Below are 15,703 nucleotides of genomic sequence, written 5' to 3'. Positions count from 1 at the left end.
TGCTGACTAGCTTGCACTTTGCACAGTAGCTCTTGACATGCTTTCTTCCTGCTGTCCCCCGCTGGGTATTTCGATGCAAATGTAGTATGGCGTGTGTCGAAGTGCCGCTTTATATTTGACCGTTTCATCGATGCAATTTTATCACTGCATATTAGACACACTGCAGAACCTGCTCTCTCCACAAAGGCGAATTCATCTGTCCATTCCTGCTGAAAAGTACGATACTCATCTTTTTTCTTTTAGCCATCTTCTTTGTAAAAGGTTTCCTCAATTAGTTAGCTGACTACTTGATTAAAAGGAGGGAAGTTTACTCCCTGACCTCACAACGACCCGCGTACGTTAGGCATTATCCAATAAAAATTTGGTGTGGTCCCGGAGGACAGTTGTGATTGGCTCCAGCCACCCGCAACCATGAACATGAGCGGTAGGAAATGAATGGATTGAAATACTTGAAAATGTTATATATTTTTTAACGTTATTATTTTTTTTTTTATTAAAGATTTGTCTGCGAGCCAGATGCAGCCATCAAAAGAGCCACATCTGGCTCGCGAGCCATAGGTTCCCAACCCCTGCTCTAATACAACATCTGAAAAATTTAGGCTTCCACATAAATGTGGAAAAGAGTGTTGAGACCACCTCAACACGTTAACTTCATAGCACTCTGTCTCGACTCCCTCCAGGTGAAGACGTTTCTGTCCCCAGAGAGACTGGTGACCATGCAGCAAACCCTAGCACTGGTTTGCACGAGCAACACTGGTTTTCTGGCTCAAGGTGTGACTATGGGGACGGTTTCAGCCAGGAAGGTGGCCTCCACAGGTGCCTCCCAGTGGCCCTCATTCCTCCAGTTTTGGCCAGAATGAGTGAAAGAGGCCACTCTATGTTCCTTGTAGTCTCATGCTGGCCAGGGAAGCACTAGCAGAGATTTTTCAGCTGCTGTGCAGCCCACCATGACCTTTGCTACTGCTCAGAGACCTGCTGTCACAGGTGCACACAGAGAGGCTAGCTCTTTGGCCTGAGTGGATCAACCTGAGCACAGCTGAGTGTGCCAGAATGCCATCTACCAGGATGCTGTATGAGCATAAATGGCATGTGTTTGAAAACTGCTGCTTAGAATCAAAGGCCATCCCATTTCAGTGCTCGGTGGCAGTGATTCTATCATTTCTTCAGACGTCTTCTTCATCATCAGCTGTTTCAGCCTGCCGTTTTGGTTATGAGGGTTCAAAACCCACTGATAGTGGTTTTAATGTAGTGGCTGATTGGTGTAAATCAACTGTACAGCAATGCGTTATTAAAGCTTCTATTTAAGTAAAAAACAAAGAAGAACATTGAAATGTGGATATACGGTCTCTGTCTTTACCTTTCAGTCTCGCTCGAAAGAAGCCGTCAGGACTGGAGTCAGCAGCCACCATCAGGACCAAAGTGTTTGTTTGGGGACTGAATGACAAGGACCAGCTGGGAGGACTCAAAGGCTCCAAGGTGCCGTTTGTTTCCTAATGAATCAGTTAATTAAAGTTTAGGGCTTGTTTGTATTCGTCCCAGACTTCTGGCAGGTTGGGGCTTTGTTCTGTTTTTGTTTGCTTTTCCCCACATTGACATCTGAAGGTTTTTTTCTTCCAGATTTCAGTCATTATATATTTTTTATTTTCTATGTTGAATAATCTCATAATGTTGTAAATGTTCAAATATGCACGTGTCTCAGACGCTGATGACCTTCAGTGTAAGCAGTGCAGCAGCAGGGACAGGAAACATCCTTGGGGTGAGAGTGAACGAGCTGCGCTCTCTAATCTCTTTTGGTTTGTGTTCTTCACAGATCAAGGTGCCGACCTTCTCCGACACCCTGTCTGCTCTCAATGTGGTGCAAGTGGCCGGTGGCTCCAAAAGCCTCTTTGCGGGTGAGAAATGAGTAGAAATGCTTTTGAGGGTCTCACCTGTGTCGTGTACAACATGTAACTGATTTGTTGTTGCAGTGACCGTCGAGGGGAAGATTTACGCGTGTGGAGAGGCCACTAATGGTAGGCTGGGTCTGGGCCTTTCCAGTGGGACCATCTCAATACCCCGTCAGATCACTGCACTCAGTAACTACGTTGTGAAGAAGGTCGCTGTGCATTCAGGAGGACGCCACGCTATGGCCCTGACTGTGGACGGAAAGGTGTTTTCCTGGGGCGAAGGAGACGACGGCAAACTCGGACACTTTAGTAGAATGTATGTCATTGAACACGGATTCTGTGCACACCTCAGACACACTACACGCCCTTCATCATCTCACTGTGTTTTTAGGGAACTATGAAGTGTATAATATCCACAGGCAAAACGCCAAAGCAAAAAAATTCACACTATATCACAGAGGTTAAAAAGTCTGAACACCGTTTGCCTCCAGTTTAATAAAACGTTCTTAAAAAGGTTTTTTGATCCACAGAATCTTCTTCAGCCCCAAAGGTTGAAGGGTAAATAAAGCCAATGATTTCACAAGCTGTCTTCCAAGTTTAGGAGTATGACTCTTTACTCTTTACTCTTGATATTTGGATATCAATTTGTGACTTTGCTCATCATTAGCTGTCATTGGGATTTATTCTTAAACTTCATCATCAGTTTGATTTAAATTACAATTTGACCTCCACTGATTATGAAAACAAGACCGCACAATACAGTTAGTACAAATACAAAGCCGTTTTATTTTGGTTGTAATAAATTAGCCTCTTGCCAGGTCATGTTTGGACATGAGAGCTGGTTCTCAAACATTTTACCTGGTAAAATAAAGTCAGTCAGTCAGTCAGAATACTTTATTGATCCCAAAGGGAAATTACTACTGTTACAGCGGCAACCGTTTCATTTAAACGAGTAAACCTAAAACACAATAACATACACTAAAGGCATAAAAGTATAAAGACTAAAGAGATATTTTGACTATATACACATCTAAATCTATACACATATGAAAATTGTGAGTGCAAAAATTTTTAAATAGGTGTCATTATATATATATGCACAGTCCTTTTTTGTACAATGTATAAGTGTATGTACAATGTACAATGTATATAGTGTATGTACAATGTATATGGAAATTTAAACAATTTTATGTACAATTGAATACTGATAAGTGAATGACACTGATGAACCACAATGTCACCTATTAAGGGAGGAGTTATAGAGTCTGATGGCCACAGGTAGAAATGACCTCCTGTGGCGCTCTGTGGTGCATTTTGGTGGGATGAGTCTTGCACTGAATGTGCTCCTGTGTCCCATCACTGTGTTGTAGAGTGGGTGGGAGCCATTGTTCATAATGGCCTGCAGCTTAGACAGCATCCTCCTCTCCGACACTGCCATAAGCGAATCCAGCTCCACTCCCACCACATCACTGGCTTTGTGGATCAGTTTATTGAGTCTGTTGGCGTCTGCTGCCCTCAGTCTGCTGCCCCAGCATGCAACAGCATAGAGGATGGCACTCACCACCACAGACTCATAGAAGATCCTGAGCATAGTCCGGCAGATGTTGAAGGACCTCAGGCGTCTCAGAAAATAGAGGCGACTTTGGCCCTTCCTGTATAGGGCATCAGTGTTCTTAGCCCAGTCCAGTTTGTTGTCAATGTGTACTCCGTGTACTAAAGGTCAGAAAAACAAACCGTTACCTTTGTATACGGATTGTTAAGGTTCTCTTACCCGATCCATTTTCTGCGTCAGCCATGGCTGGCTGTAAGTTGCTGGTCTCTCTGCCCCCGAGGGCTCTCTGCCACCCACGTCTGCACCCACAGATATGCCGTAGTGGCAGGCTGACAGGGACTAACGGTTGTCTTTGCAAGGTGGGCTTTATGGTTAGAGGCTAATTCCTCAAGTCAAGAGTGCTGCGGCCCACTTAAAAAACATTGCCAGTTTTAATTCACTTTTCATATAATTTAATAATTTATATAAATATGTAACTGTGTGTACTTGTGAGTAATTTCAAAATGAATTTCTGTCATTACTGCGATCCCCCCCCGGCCCACACTTTGGGAATCACTGCCCTATTGAATGAACCTGTGCCCTCTGCCTCCTTTCTGTTTGTCTTTCATTTAAATTATATTTAAAATTAAACAAAATCTCTTGTAAAAAAGACACATCTTGATGTCAGATAAGTGGTGTTTAGTTAAAAAGTAATTGTTAAATATTCAAGATTATAATATTGACCTAAATAGTGGTGATTATTTTTTTAATAAAGCAGCCTTACATCCTCACAGAATGTGTTATGGACAGCTGTTTCTAATGAAATTAAGGATCCTTAAAAAGAGGCTGATTTTATTTATTTACTTTCCTTTAGGAACTGTGACAAGCCGCGGCTGATTGAGGCGCTGAAGACCAAGCGTATCCGTGACATTGCCTGTGGCAGCTCTCACAGCGCTGCCATCACATCCAGTGGGGAGCTGTACAGCTGGGGTTTGGGTGAATACGGCCGACTTGGACACGGGGACAACACCACGCAGCTGAGACCCAAACTGGTAAGCGTCAGCTTTTGTTTACGGTCCACAAATGGCTGCCCATTGTGTGTCATCATCTGATCCGAAGAAAGCTGATAAACTCAGTTTATGGTGAAATTACAGGCTTAAAGCCGTAGGATTAACTAACTGCAACACGTGATTTGATTGTCTTACTCATCTGTTCGTCGACTAGGTGAAAGTGCTTCTGGGACACCGTGTTATCCAAGTGGCTTGTGGGAGCAGGGATGCACAGACTCTAGCGCTCACCGATGAAGGTATTTCTGTTGTTGCACTTAAAGTTGCCCCTAAAAACTTGCAGCACTCAGGTCTTCTCTCTTCTCTGGTTTGATGTGATCCTGAAAAAACCAAAGCAGCCCCCTAGCTTGACAAAAACACAGACTGAAACAAAAAGTTCAGTTCAGAAAGTAGCTTATCTATCTGACAGGCAAATTTCCCCCTGCAGTTCTCTGGTTTTGTGATGGATCAGTGTAGTCTGGTTTGGCCGACCTCTCAGGTAGCAAAGGTTACTGAGCCTTTGCAGTCACAGCGCCCAAACTGCCTGGCTCTTTATTGCCCTTTTAAATGTCATCTTAAATCATTGTTTCATTGAAAGGCTGTCACAAAATATTTGCTGTGTTTTTTTTTTTTTTTTTTTTTTTTTTTTTTTTCAGTATTTTCATTTTATTTTAAAAAATTAGATAAATATGCCTCGATTGGCAAACTTTTGGTAATCACTCTGACCATCGTCAGTACCAGACGTCACTGTCTATCAGCACAGCACAGTGAGGAGCATTACTTTATGTATACGTGTAACTTTAGAGAGGAGCCTCGAATATAAACAGTGAAGTTTTAACCTTTTTAAATGACTTCCAGGAAAGATGCTTTGTTTTGACATGATTCAGTTACAGTTTCTAGTCAGTAATGAGTTTTTATTTTTGTCAGGGTTGGTGTTCTCCTGGGGCGATGGGGACTTTGGGAAGCTGGGTCGTGGAGGCAGCGAAGGCTGCAACATACCGCAGAACATCGAAAGGCTCAATGGGCAGGGCGTCTGCCAGATTGAGTGTGGAGCACAGTTCTCCTTGGCTCTCACTAAATCTGGAGTGGTGTGGACCTGGTGAGATGGATGAGTTACACACTCAGGTTATCATTCTTTATCTGTCTGCAGGCTTTCTTTTGACCGTTAACTGCTTCCAAACAGGGGCAAAGGCGACTATTTCCGGTTGGGCCACGGCACTGATGTCCATGTGCGGAAGCCGCAGATGGTGGAGGGACTGAGAGGCAAAAAGATCGTCCACGTCGCTGTCGGAGCGCTGCACTGTCTGGCTGTCACAGACACAGGACAGGTTTGTACTGACCTCCACACAGTGTGAGAAACCAGAGTGCATCCTTCAGAGGCTGATCATTTACTTCTGTGGCTCTGCTCCAGATGTGTTTGTCATCCTGCAGTGAGACTTGCAGACTGCAGTCTGACCTTTTGCTGCTAAACAGCCCCCCCCCACCCCCCCCCATTCCCATCCCCTTGTTTAATACTTTTCCTTAGAGCAGATTTAATCATGTTAGCACATTTCCTATGATAAGAGGCAGCCAATGATCTTTTTAAGAGGCTGTTGAGATTAAAAACTTGGTACCGAGTCTTCACCTCTCATAAATCCTCAGAAAATAAAGATGGTGAGGAATTTTGGATGGTGTCTCATAACCTTTTGTTTGAAATGCATGATAACAGGTGTATAATAAAAACCCCATCTAATTAAATGGAATCCATTAAATGTTTGTCTTCTGTCAGGTGTATGCCTGGGGTGACAATGACCATGGGCAGCAGGGAAACGGCACTACCACAGTTAACAGGAAGCCCACTTTGGTTCAGGGTCTGGATGGACAGAAAATCACTCGAGTGGCATGTGGCTCCTCCCACAGCGTGGCTTGGACCACGGTAGATGTGACCACCCCCTCTGTTCACGAGCCAGTTCTTTTCCAGACAGCCAGGGACTCCCTCGGAGCGTCGTACCTGGGTAAGCTTCCCTGTTTGCATGCAAGTTGTCCACAAGGTGGAGCTGTGCAGTCATTCATTCACAGTTGCTGTGTCAAAGTGACATTTTTAACTTGAGTTAAAGAAAAATTAAAAACAAAAAAAAAATCTGATGAATAGCATGGGGGTTGTTTTAGACTTTTGTCAGCATGTAAGATAAATATTACTAAACTGTTACTCAAAAACAAATCTAACAAAACTCACTGCTGAGATGTGCTCTTGAGCGCACTTCTAAGTTTTGTAAATATGGGCCCAGCTCTGCACATCCCATAATCAGCGCTACTAAAGTGAGCCTTAAGTAGACATTAGTGAACATTTAACATGTTAAACAAAGAAGTCTGAACTCCAGTTTTGGTGAGTGAAATTCTGACTTTATTTGGATGTTACCGAGTAAATTCCACGTGGACTCATTTTTGGAGTCGACGTCATCGATTATGTCAATGAATCGTTGCAGCCCTAACGCGGACCTCAAAGGCTGTTACGGGAAATGGTAGACAACACAAGATAGTAACTCAGCAGAAATGTATTTACAAAAACATGATTAACTTAAATGACCGTGCACTAATCAGCGGGGCAGCAGTGTATGTGGATATCAAAAGAAAGAAACTGCATGGGGGGGGGGGGGGGGGCTCCCATCTGAGAGTCTGTGCTCAGCTAACTGCAGTCTGTCAGTGGGCCCAGGTGTGGCTCATTCAGCTAATTACCCTCAGATCAGCACCTGCATGACAAAGAACTGCACAACAGAAAAAAAAAATGGGACCACCAGTGACGTTCAGGCAACAGGGGTCATCACAGCAGTACATGGTTAAGGTTGCTTCTGTATTGGCTTTACTTTTAAGGCCTGGAAGCTTCTCTATGGCCATTGTTTATATGGTCGATATTTTTCCACTGTGTGTCGGTCCCAGACGGGGCCAAATCAACATCTGCGTTATTTCTGCTGCAGCGGTTACTTTTCTTAGCTGCAGGTGGTAGAAAACACAGGCCTGGAAGTGGAAGCTGGAGCCGGTTTACACTGCTTCCCATCAATGACAGCGTGTCTCATTGTTTTGGTGTTGTACTCTGTAGGTGTCCAGTCAGACAGTGACTCATCATCAGTGAGCAACAAGCTGAGTGGGCAGAGCAGCGTGAAGCCTAATCGACCCTCGCTGGCAAAAATTCTCCTCAGTCTGGATGGAAACCTGGCCAAACAGCAGGCTCTGTCTCATGTACTGTCAGCCCTCCAAATCATGTATGCAAGGTAGGTGCTGTGCTAGAAGATGCACATAAAAAAAGTTTACTTTCTTTCAATTTTACATGTGGAACAGTAAAAGATACATGATTAGATTTTGCATCTATTCGTGGCCTGAGTGCTTCAACTTCTGTCTTGTTTGTTTAATTGTTGCACGATCACACTGGGTGACTCATTTCTAAACAGGAGGAGGTGATGGTATATATGTCCAGAATAAATTAAATCGCTGGCTGGCAGGGGGAGTTTTCATTAGTCGGCGTTACCGTTGACAGGCTGTGTTGTGTGTTCCCTCAGGGATGCAGTGGTTGGTGCGCTCATGCCAGCCAGTATGATCCTGCCAGCAGAGTGTCCTTCCACTTCACCTGTTCCCCCATCAGACTCTTCATCCTCGTCCAGCGTGAGCGACGAAGAAGGCCCTCCTGTCCCGTCAGAAGCTGAAGAACGAGTCAGCCCAAATCCCTGGCAAGACAAAAAAGGAGAGGTCAGGAACACAATAGATTCTACCACTGGAGAACTTTATGGTTTAATAAATGTCAGTGACGGTGTTCTTGTGCTGTTTGGCTTTTTGAAGGGCTGCGTCAGCTGTATTTTGTGCTGATTTCCTGTAAAACAGTAAAAACACTCAGTGTGCATTTTTATCCATGATGACCAGGTGTGGGGATGCAGCCATCAGCAAACTGCATTTGGGTCCAGTCTTGGTGTTCTTGTAGAGCTTCAAGTTTCTGCAAACAGTTTCTCTGTTTTCGTTCTTGGTCGTCTTCTTGAAGATGACTGTTACGGTTATCTCCATGAATGCTCCATCTTGGTTTAGCCACTTTGGTTACTGGTGCAGTCACTATGCTGCCAAAACTGACCAAAAATCACATTTTTGGTCAGTTTTGGCACCCACACAGCATTGTGTCCACCTCGCTTCCCCCTTGGGTCTCACCAGGGGGAGTTTAGCTTTTTTTTTTTTTTTTTATCCCACACAAGCCACAACCGCTAAGCTAGCTCAGACATGTAATGACCTCACTGTTAATTATTTACACACATAAAAACAGGCTGAAACAGTTAGCATAGCACAACTGGGTTTGAACCCACAGGGGGCCGTGTCTGCGGAGAAGGAGTTTGTGTGGTTTTTTTGAGCACAGCCATTAAATTTGACAGGACCTCGATGTGGTGAGCATCAGTTTATGTACCTGCTCATTTGGTAGGAATAACTACAAGAGACAGAAGCTGCGATCAGTAAGACAAGAAATATGATTTTATTGTTGTAGTTTCTTCACATCAATTTCATCAATGCTTGAAGTACTTTTTCTAACGTTGGTCCTTATGTATGAATCTCCAGGTAAACGGGGGTGCCTTAAATCCCACCTACAAAGTTCTGATTGTTCAGCTGTAAAAGCACATTGATAAAATTGTTATTGTGGGCAGAAGTTTAATTATGTTGACTTATTGAATAATTTGATATCCTGCTATTGAGAATAAATACTGGCTGTAATGCATTCAGGTTAGCACTGATGGCTGAAATAACTGTAGTTTAAACTAACAAAAGACTGTAAAACAAAGATGTTAAATGCTTTAGTCTGTCAGTTTGAAAATTAAATGTGATTTAAACTGAAGAATAAAGTTTATACTTGTATTTGGTGTGTATGGACAGGTTCCCTCATCCGAAGATGCCATCACCCCGTCATCAGCAGTGACTCCCTCAGCCTGTGGAGCCTCTTCGCGTCCTTTCATCCCCGTTACCGATGACCCCGGCGCAGCCAGTATCATAGCTGAGACCATGACGAAGACAAAAGAAGTGAGTCTGTCTGACAGCAGGCAGAGACGTTAACCCCAGCCATATGTTTTCTCATTGTTTCTCTGTTTTCTGCTTCTCCTCAGGACTCTGAGAGTCAGAGTAAAGTGGTCGGCCCAGAACCTCAGTACCTGGATGAGTTCACCAGTCTGCTCGTGCCTGATGACACACGAGTAATGGTGGACCTGCTGAAGCTAGCGGTGTCCTGTCGCTCTGGGGAGAAAGGCAAGGAGGTGCTGTCTGCGGTGCTGTCTGGCATGGGCACAGCTTATCCACAGGTAACGTGTTATACTCTTTGACAGGTGTGTGTGTGTGTGTGTAGGCCTGAAAGTTGTTAACATTCAGCATCTGTATGCGTGTCCGTGCAGGTTGCTGACATGCTTCTGGAGTTGTGTGTCACTGAATTGGAGGACGTTGCCACAGACTCTCAGAGTGGCCGTTTGTCCTCTCAGCCAGTTGTCGTGGAAAGCAGCCACCCCTACACAGACGACACATCGACCAGCGGCACTGTAAAGATCCCAGGTAAAAAAAAAACCCCAAAACAAACCAGCACGTGAAAAGGCACGATCATTATCAGAATCTTACTGGGTCCCAGTAAAATCAATCTCTTGCACATCAACAAGTCCTACTTTGCTCTGCAGGTGCCGAGGGTCTGAGGATCGAGTTTGACCGACAGTGTTCGACCGAGAGGCGCCACGACCCGCTGACCATCATGGATGGAGCCAACAGGATTGTCTCTGTCAGATCAGGTGATGAGAGGAAGAGCTGAAACATTACTCTAACAACATATAAGAAGTGAAAAATTAATGTAGCCGTGTGCTTCAGGGCGGGAGTGGTCTGACTGGTCCAGTGAATTAAGGATCCCAGGAGATGAACTCAAATGGAAGTTCACCAGTGATGGGTCAGTTAATGGGTGGGGCTGGCGCTTCACTGTCTACCCCATCATGCCTGCAGCGGGTAAGACATGATGGATAGCACATCTTTCTGATAATTGTTTATTGTTAATGTTATTAATGTACTGATGCTCTACCTCACACATACATCGCCGTGGCTTGTGACTGAGAAGCAACCTCCACCCCGTACAGTTGTTACGAAGGAGGAAATTAGCTGTAGAGACGAAAAGTGTTTTTTGTAGCAGGCTGTAAACCAGTCTTAATTTCGTTGACGAAATATTTTCGTCATAGTTTTCGTCAGCGACTTTTTTTCATGACGAAAACGAGACGATAACTAAATAAAAACCACCTAAAATGATTAAAAACGATGATGAAATTAATTGACACTTTTGTCAGTGAATGAAAATGAGAAAATGCTTGGCGGGGACGACATCCAATCAGAACTGATTTAATTTTGTGACCGGGCAGGGCAAGTTAGGAAAACATCCAATCAAACGCACAGTTGCACAAATTTGCTCTAAACCCGGGAAGACCAAACTAGCCTGTGACTGGTCGTTCCTTCCGATAGAACTAAGTGATGTAACCAATGTCAGCAGGAGAAAAAGAAGAGCCGATGTATGGACACATTTGTCCTTTGACGTCGTGACAAATAAAACGATGTGTAAACCATGTGGGGCGACTATCTCGGGTAAAAACACGACAAATCTTAAACATCTGCAAACCAGTCACCCAGATCTCCATGCAAAGGTCAGCATTTTAATGTCATGCAGGGTAAAGTGTTTTTCCCAGTTTAGCGTTTAGAGAAAATCTCCACACCGCGGTGGATTAGCCTTTATAATCTGTCCTGAACACTGCCCTGTACCTTTCAGAGCGTCCTGCTGTAAAACGCTGTATTATCTCAGTAAGGTGGTGTTAATGATCAGGTGTGTGGGAAGCAGGTGAAACGCTAATGTTAATATTATTAATAATATTCCATAACTTTTAATAAATGTTTAATTTTGTGTAAATGTGTATAATGACTAATTCAAGGGAACTGAAGAAAAAGCATTTACATTTTACACCCTTTATATTTTAGTCGACTAAATCGACTGTAGATTTAGTCGACTATATTCTTACGATAATTTCGACTAAAACTAGACTAAAACTATTCAGATACTAAATTATGACTAAAACTACCGTATTTTCCGGACTATAGAGCGCACCATACTATAAGCCGCACCTACAAATTTTTTGGAAAAAACTGGAAACGTACATATATAAGCCGCACCGGGCTATAAGCCGCTGGTATCTCCGCCGCTCTCGGTTTTCCACAATTACTCGGCACTCAGCAGAGGGGGACAGACAACCCCAAATTTGAGTTATAACAAGTCAATTCACCATTGATTCGTTCACGCCGAGCTTACGTGCAGCGGCTCTATTTCCCTCCTGTAGTGCCAGGTCGATAGCCCTCAACTTAAAAGCGGCATCATAGGAAGTTCTTTTTGTGGTTTCCATGATGAGGGAGTTTGAAAAAAATCTCTTTTGTGCCTGCTGCTAGCACTTGTTGGCGCTTTCTTCTTTGATTTCCAACTTTGACGTCCCATGATTCATATCCTGCTAAAGAGCCCCCTGGTGGTTAAAGAAAAATCCACAGAAACGCCGCACCGGGCTATAAGCCGCATGGTTCAAAACGTGGGAAAAAAGTAGCGGCTTATAGTCCGAAAAATACGGTAAATCAAAATTTGCTGTCAAAATTAACACTGCTGTAAACCCACTTTTGAGGCCACCCTCACGTGGACGTTAGAGGACCTGCAGCTTTTGGTCCTTCAGCATTGGCTCAAACGTTTTCATTTTTCTTCCTCAGGTCCCAAAGACTTGCTGTCTGATCGATGTATCTTGTCCTGCCCCTCCATGGACTTGGTTACGTGTCTCCTGGACTTTAGGCTCAACTTTGCATCCAACAGGAGCATCGTGCCTCGTCTAGCCGCTTCTCTTGCTGCTTGTGCCCAGCTCAGTGCACTAGGTGCAGTATTCTGCTTCTAATTCACCAGATTAATCGTTAACGTTGTCCAAACTAAATTTTCACTGAAGGAAATTTGTTTTGTGTAGCTGCTGGTCACAGGATGTGGGCTCTGCAGAGGCTACGAAAGCTTCTGACCACAGAGTACGGTCAGTCCATCAACATAAACAGGCTGCTGGGGGACAGCGATGGCGAGGCTCGCTCTATGGTGAGTACACTGTTATAATCCAAGCTTTGTTGGATTATTTATTATGCCTAATGGTCATTTATTGGACTGTATAGGAGAGCTGCAAATATCTGAATATGAAGAAATGTCTTTGCTGGACCTTTTTATCTATAATGAGGAAAACAAACTGTTCCTGCTGAGATGATGATGATGATTATAGTTTTGTTGAGTCAGTTTTTACTTTTTGTATTACTGCTTGATTTGGCAAGCAGCCAGTAAGATGTCTGGAAGCTTTAATGTTTAATGGCACTCTGTATTTCTGGCACTTCTCTTTTCCTGTTGCATATTAGTTTTCACATAGTAATTGACCCATTACATTTATTTAATTAAAAAAATGTGTTTTAAAAATGGTTTTTAAAAATAATTTGAAATCAATTAAAGCAATCAACAAAATGAGAAGAAACAGTTGCAATGACTTCATGTTCAAAAGATCTGCGGACTGTCTTGAATAAATCAGCTGAGGTTAAAAATGGGGGCTGGCTGTACCTCATTGTTATATCAGTTTGTACCACAAGATGGTGCAGCGAGCCATCCGGGCAGTTCTCTTATTTAGACAGGGTCCATCGTTACCACTGCAGCAGAGTTCAAGTGCTCTCTTCTAGGTAGACTTTGATATTAGACACACAAGATTTTTCAGTGTTAATTTAATATGTGATCACTGATTATGTGACTGTTACTGACTGATGCTTTTTTCTTTCAGAGCTTCACTGGCAGCGCTCTGGCTGCTCTGGTGAAGGGGCTGCCAGAGGCTCTGCAGAGGCAGTACGAGTACGAAGACCCGATCGTCCGCGGAGGGAAGCAGCTGCTCCACAGTCCGTTTTTCAAGGTATAAATGCAGTACAGTTGTTTTCTTGTCAACACAGTGGCACCATAATTTTCCTTTCAGAGCATAATTTTAACACTTTGTCCAGGTACTGGTTGCTCTTGCCTGTGACCTTGAACTCGACACCTTACCTTGCTGTGCTGAGACCCATAAGTGGGCCTGGTTCCGCCGCTACTGCACTGCCTCCAGAGTGGCAGTGGCTCTAGATAAGAGAACATCTTTACCAAGACCCTTCCTGGATGAGGTAGGTCTGCACGGCTATGTTGTCTGTGCAAGCTTTCATTTTGCCTTAAAAGTCCCTCTAATCGATTTTCCTTCATCTTTTAAAGGTTACAAAAAAAATTTGTGAGCTTATGGCAGATCACGAGAACATGAACGCACTGCACGAGAGTCACGACTTGTTCAAACGTGAGCACGACGAGCAGCTCGTGCAGTGGATGAACCGGCGCCCAGATGACTGGACGCTTTCTGCTGGGGGGAGCGGCACCATTTATGGCTGGGGGCACAACCACAGAGGGCAGCTGGGGGGCATAGAGGGGGCAAAGGTCAAAGTACCCACACCCACAGAAGCCCTCGCTACATTGCGGCCAGTGCAGCTTATTGGAGGGGAGCAGACTCTGTTTGCTGTCACTGCTGATGGAAAGGTGTGTTTGCTTTTAACTGTCGTAAAACTGTGTGCCTCTAACCTTTTAGAGTTACAGGTCCCCAAATTTTACAGAAGTGGGTTGTGAGCTTTTTTTGGTAATCTAACACTAGTTTTTTCTGTCGCTCCTCAGCTCTATGCCACAGGATATGGAGCAGGGGGCAGGCTGGGAATCGGTGGCACTGAGTCTGTGTCAACCCCAACTTTGCTGGAGTCCATTCAGCACGTGTTCATCAGGAAGGTGGCTGTGAACTCTGGAGGAAAGCACTGCTTGGCACTGTCCTCTGAGGGAGAAGTGTACTCATGGGGCGAGGCTGAAGATGGAAAACTCGGCCATGGGAACAGAAGGTTAAGACTACATCCACTAAAAAAACTCTTTGACCTTCAGTTTACAGCTCGTAACATGCACACATTTCCATAAAAGTAAAGTCACAAAAAATTTGGACAGTGCAGTAAATTTTTGTGCTAACTGGATCTCCTCTGGACTTTAGCCCCTGTGACCGTCCTCGTGTAATTGAGTCCCTGAGGGGAGTGGAAGTGGTGGATATCGCAGCTGGAGGGGCTCACAGTGCCTGCATCACTGCCAGCGGAGAGCTCTTCACGTGGGGCAAGGGTCGCTATGGGCGACTGGGCCACGGAGACAGCGAGGACCAGCTTAAACCCAAGCTGGTCTGTGGTCGCTAAACTCAAATAAATAAATAATAAATTGTGCTCAATTTGAAAAGAGTAACTGTCTGTGTGCTTTATCCAGGTGGACGCGCTGCAGGGTCACAGGGTCATTGATGTCGCCTGTGGCAGCGGGGATGCCCAGACGCTCTGTCTAACTGATGATGACATGGTCTGGTCCTGGGGAGATGGAGACTATGGCAAACTGGGCCGGGGAGGCAGTGATGGCTGCAAAATCCCGATGAAGGTGAGAAGGATTACAGAGCACTGTGTACTGGAGGAGGTCTCCTGTTATTTCATATTGGAGACCAGAGTCTGAATCGTCTAATGAGCTTTCTGTTTCTTTTTAAGCTTATTTCCCACAACTTTTACTGAAAGGTACTTAATGTAAATTCTTGTGACTAAAAAGACTTTAAATCTTGCAAAATTTATAAAGTGCCCAACAGAATTTGAAGAAATGTTCATTATGACTTCATAATGTAAAACTGCATTTATTGCATGTGAGGAGAGATGTAGACTGAAGTGAAAATGGGGGCAGGCAGGCCCAATTTTGTTAAATAGCAATGTTTCTAAATGCATAGGCAGAAGGCTGCATTGTGCTGCCAAACATTTGCTCTTTGCTGGGGTAAGAGTAGCATTTGAAGGTGGCTTAAAGGCCAGGGCAAGAGAATGGTGTCACCTGTCATGGTGCACCACAGTTTATGCTGGCACCACCTGGTTCCCACCTCAAGGTCCAGAGAGAGTTAAGACATCATTTAACAGGAATACTTGATTGCATCGGAGCATTCCCCTTTCAGATTTTACTCCATCTGTTCCACAGGAGAACTTTCTGTTTTTTTAAGCTCATTTACTAAGCTTGGGGCATGATATATTGTTTGTGAGGTGAATATCACATTATGATATATCAAATTATTGTTTTGTACTTACAGTACAGATAAATGAAGAGGACAAGACGTTGGGTTTTGAGTGAG

At 44.1% G+C, this 15,703-nt stretch overlaps 1 protein-coding gene across 4 annotated transcripts in view; it reads left to right on the top strand.

The window, feature by feature from the left end:
* The window catches only part of herc2 (HECT and RLD domain containing E3 ubiquitin protein ligase 2), a 59,685-nt gene that overhangs the window by 34,210 nt on the left and 9,772 nt on the right, over positions 1–15,703 (top strand). For all 4 annotated transcript variants that reach the window (XM_030728427.1, XM_030728428.1, XM_030728429.1 and 1 more), the window contains 23 exons: positions 1,365–1,476; positions 1,811–1,892; positions 1,968–2,202; positions 4,292–4,469; positions 4,642–4,723; positions 5,391–5,562; positions 5,647–5,791; positions 6,232–6,457; positions 7,540–7,711; positions 7,997–8,183; positions 9,342–9,485; positions 9,569–9,760; positions 9,851–10,004; positions 10,124–10,231; positions 10,308–10,439; positions 12,219–12,377; positions 12,464–12,582; positions 13,301–13,426; positions 13,512–13,667; positions 13,753–14,067; positions 14,200–14,414; positions 14,558–14,735; positions 14,818–14,979. In XM_030728427.1, the coding sequence (XP_030584287.1) occupies positions 1,365–1,476; positions 1,811–1,892; positions 1,968–2,202; positions 4,292–4,469; positions 4,642–4,723; positions 5,391–5,562; positions 5,647–5,791; positions 6,232–6,457; positions 7,540–7,711; positions 7,997–8,183; positions 9,342–9,485; positions 9,569–9,760; positions 9,851–10,004; positions 10,124–10,231; positions 10,308–10,439; positions 12,219–12,377; positions 12,464–12,582; positions 13,301–13,426; positions 13,512–13,667; positions 13,753–14,067; positions 14,200–14,414; positions 14,558–14,735; positions 14,818–14,979 (3,751 nt within the window). The remainder of the gene's footprint in view (positions 1–1,364; positions 1,477–1,810; positions 1,893–1,967; positions 2,203–4,291; positions 4,470–4,641; positions 4,724–5,390; positions 5,563–5,646; positions 5,792–6,231; positions 6,458–7,539; positions 7,712–7,996; positions 8,184–9,341; positions 9,486–9,568; positions 9,761–9,850; positions 10,005–10,123; positions 10,232–10,307; positions 10,440–12,218; positions 12,378–12,463; positions 12,583–13,300; positions 13,427–13,511; positions 13,668–13,752; positions 14,068–14,199; positions 14,415–14,557; positions 14,736–14,817; positions 14,980–15,703) is intronic.

This window comes from Archocentrus centrarchus, chromosome 4 (genome assembly GCF_007364275.1).
Source record: "Archocentrus centrarchus isolate MPI-CPG fArcCen1 chromosome 4, fArcCen1, whole genome shotgun sequence".
Taxonomy (NCBI): Eukaryota; Metazoa; Chordata; class Actinopteri; order Cichliformes; family Cichlidae; genus Archocentrus; species Archocentrus centrarchus.
The sequence above is the reverse complement of the archived record's forward strand: the minus strand, read 5'-3'. Positions and strand labels throughout refer to the sequence as shown.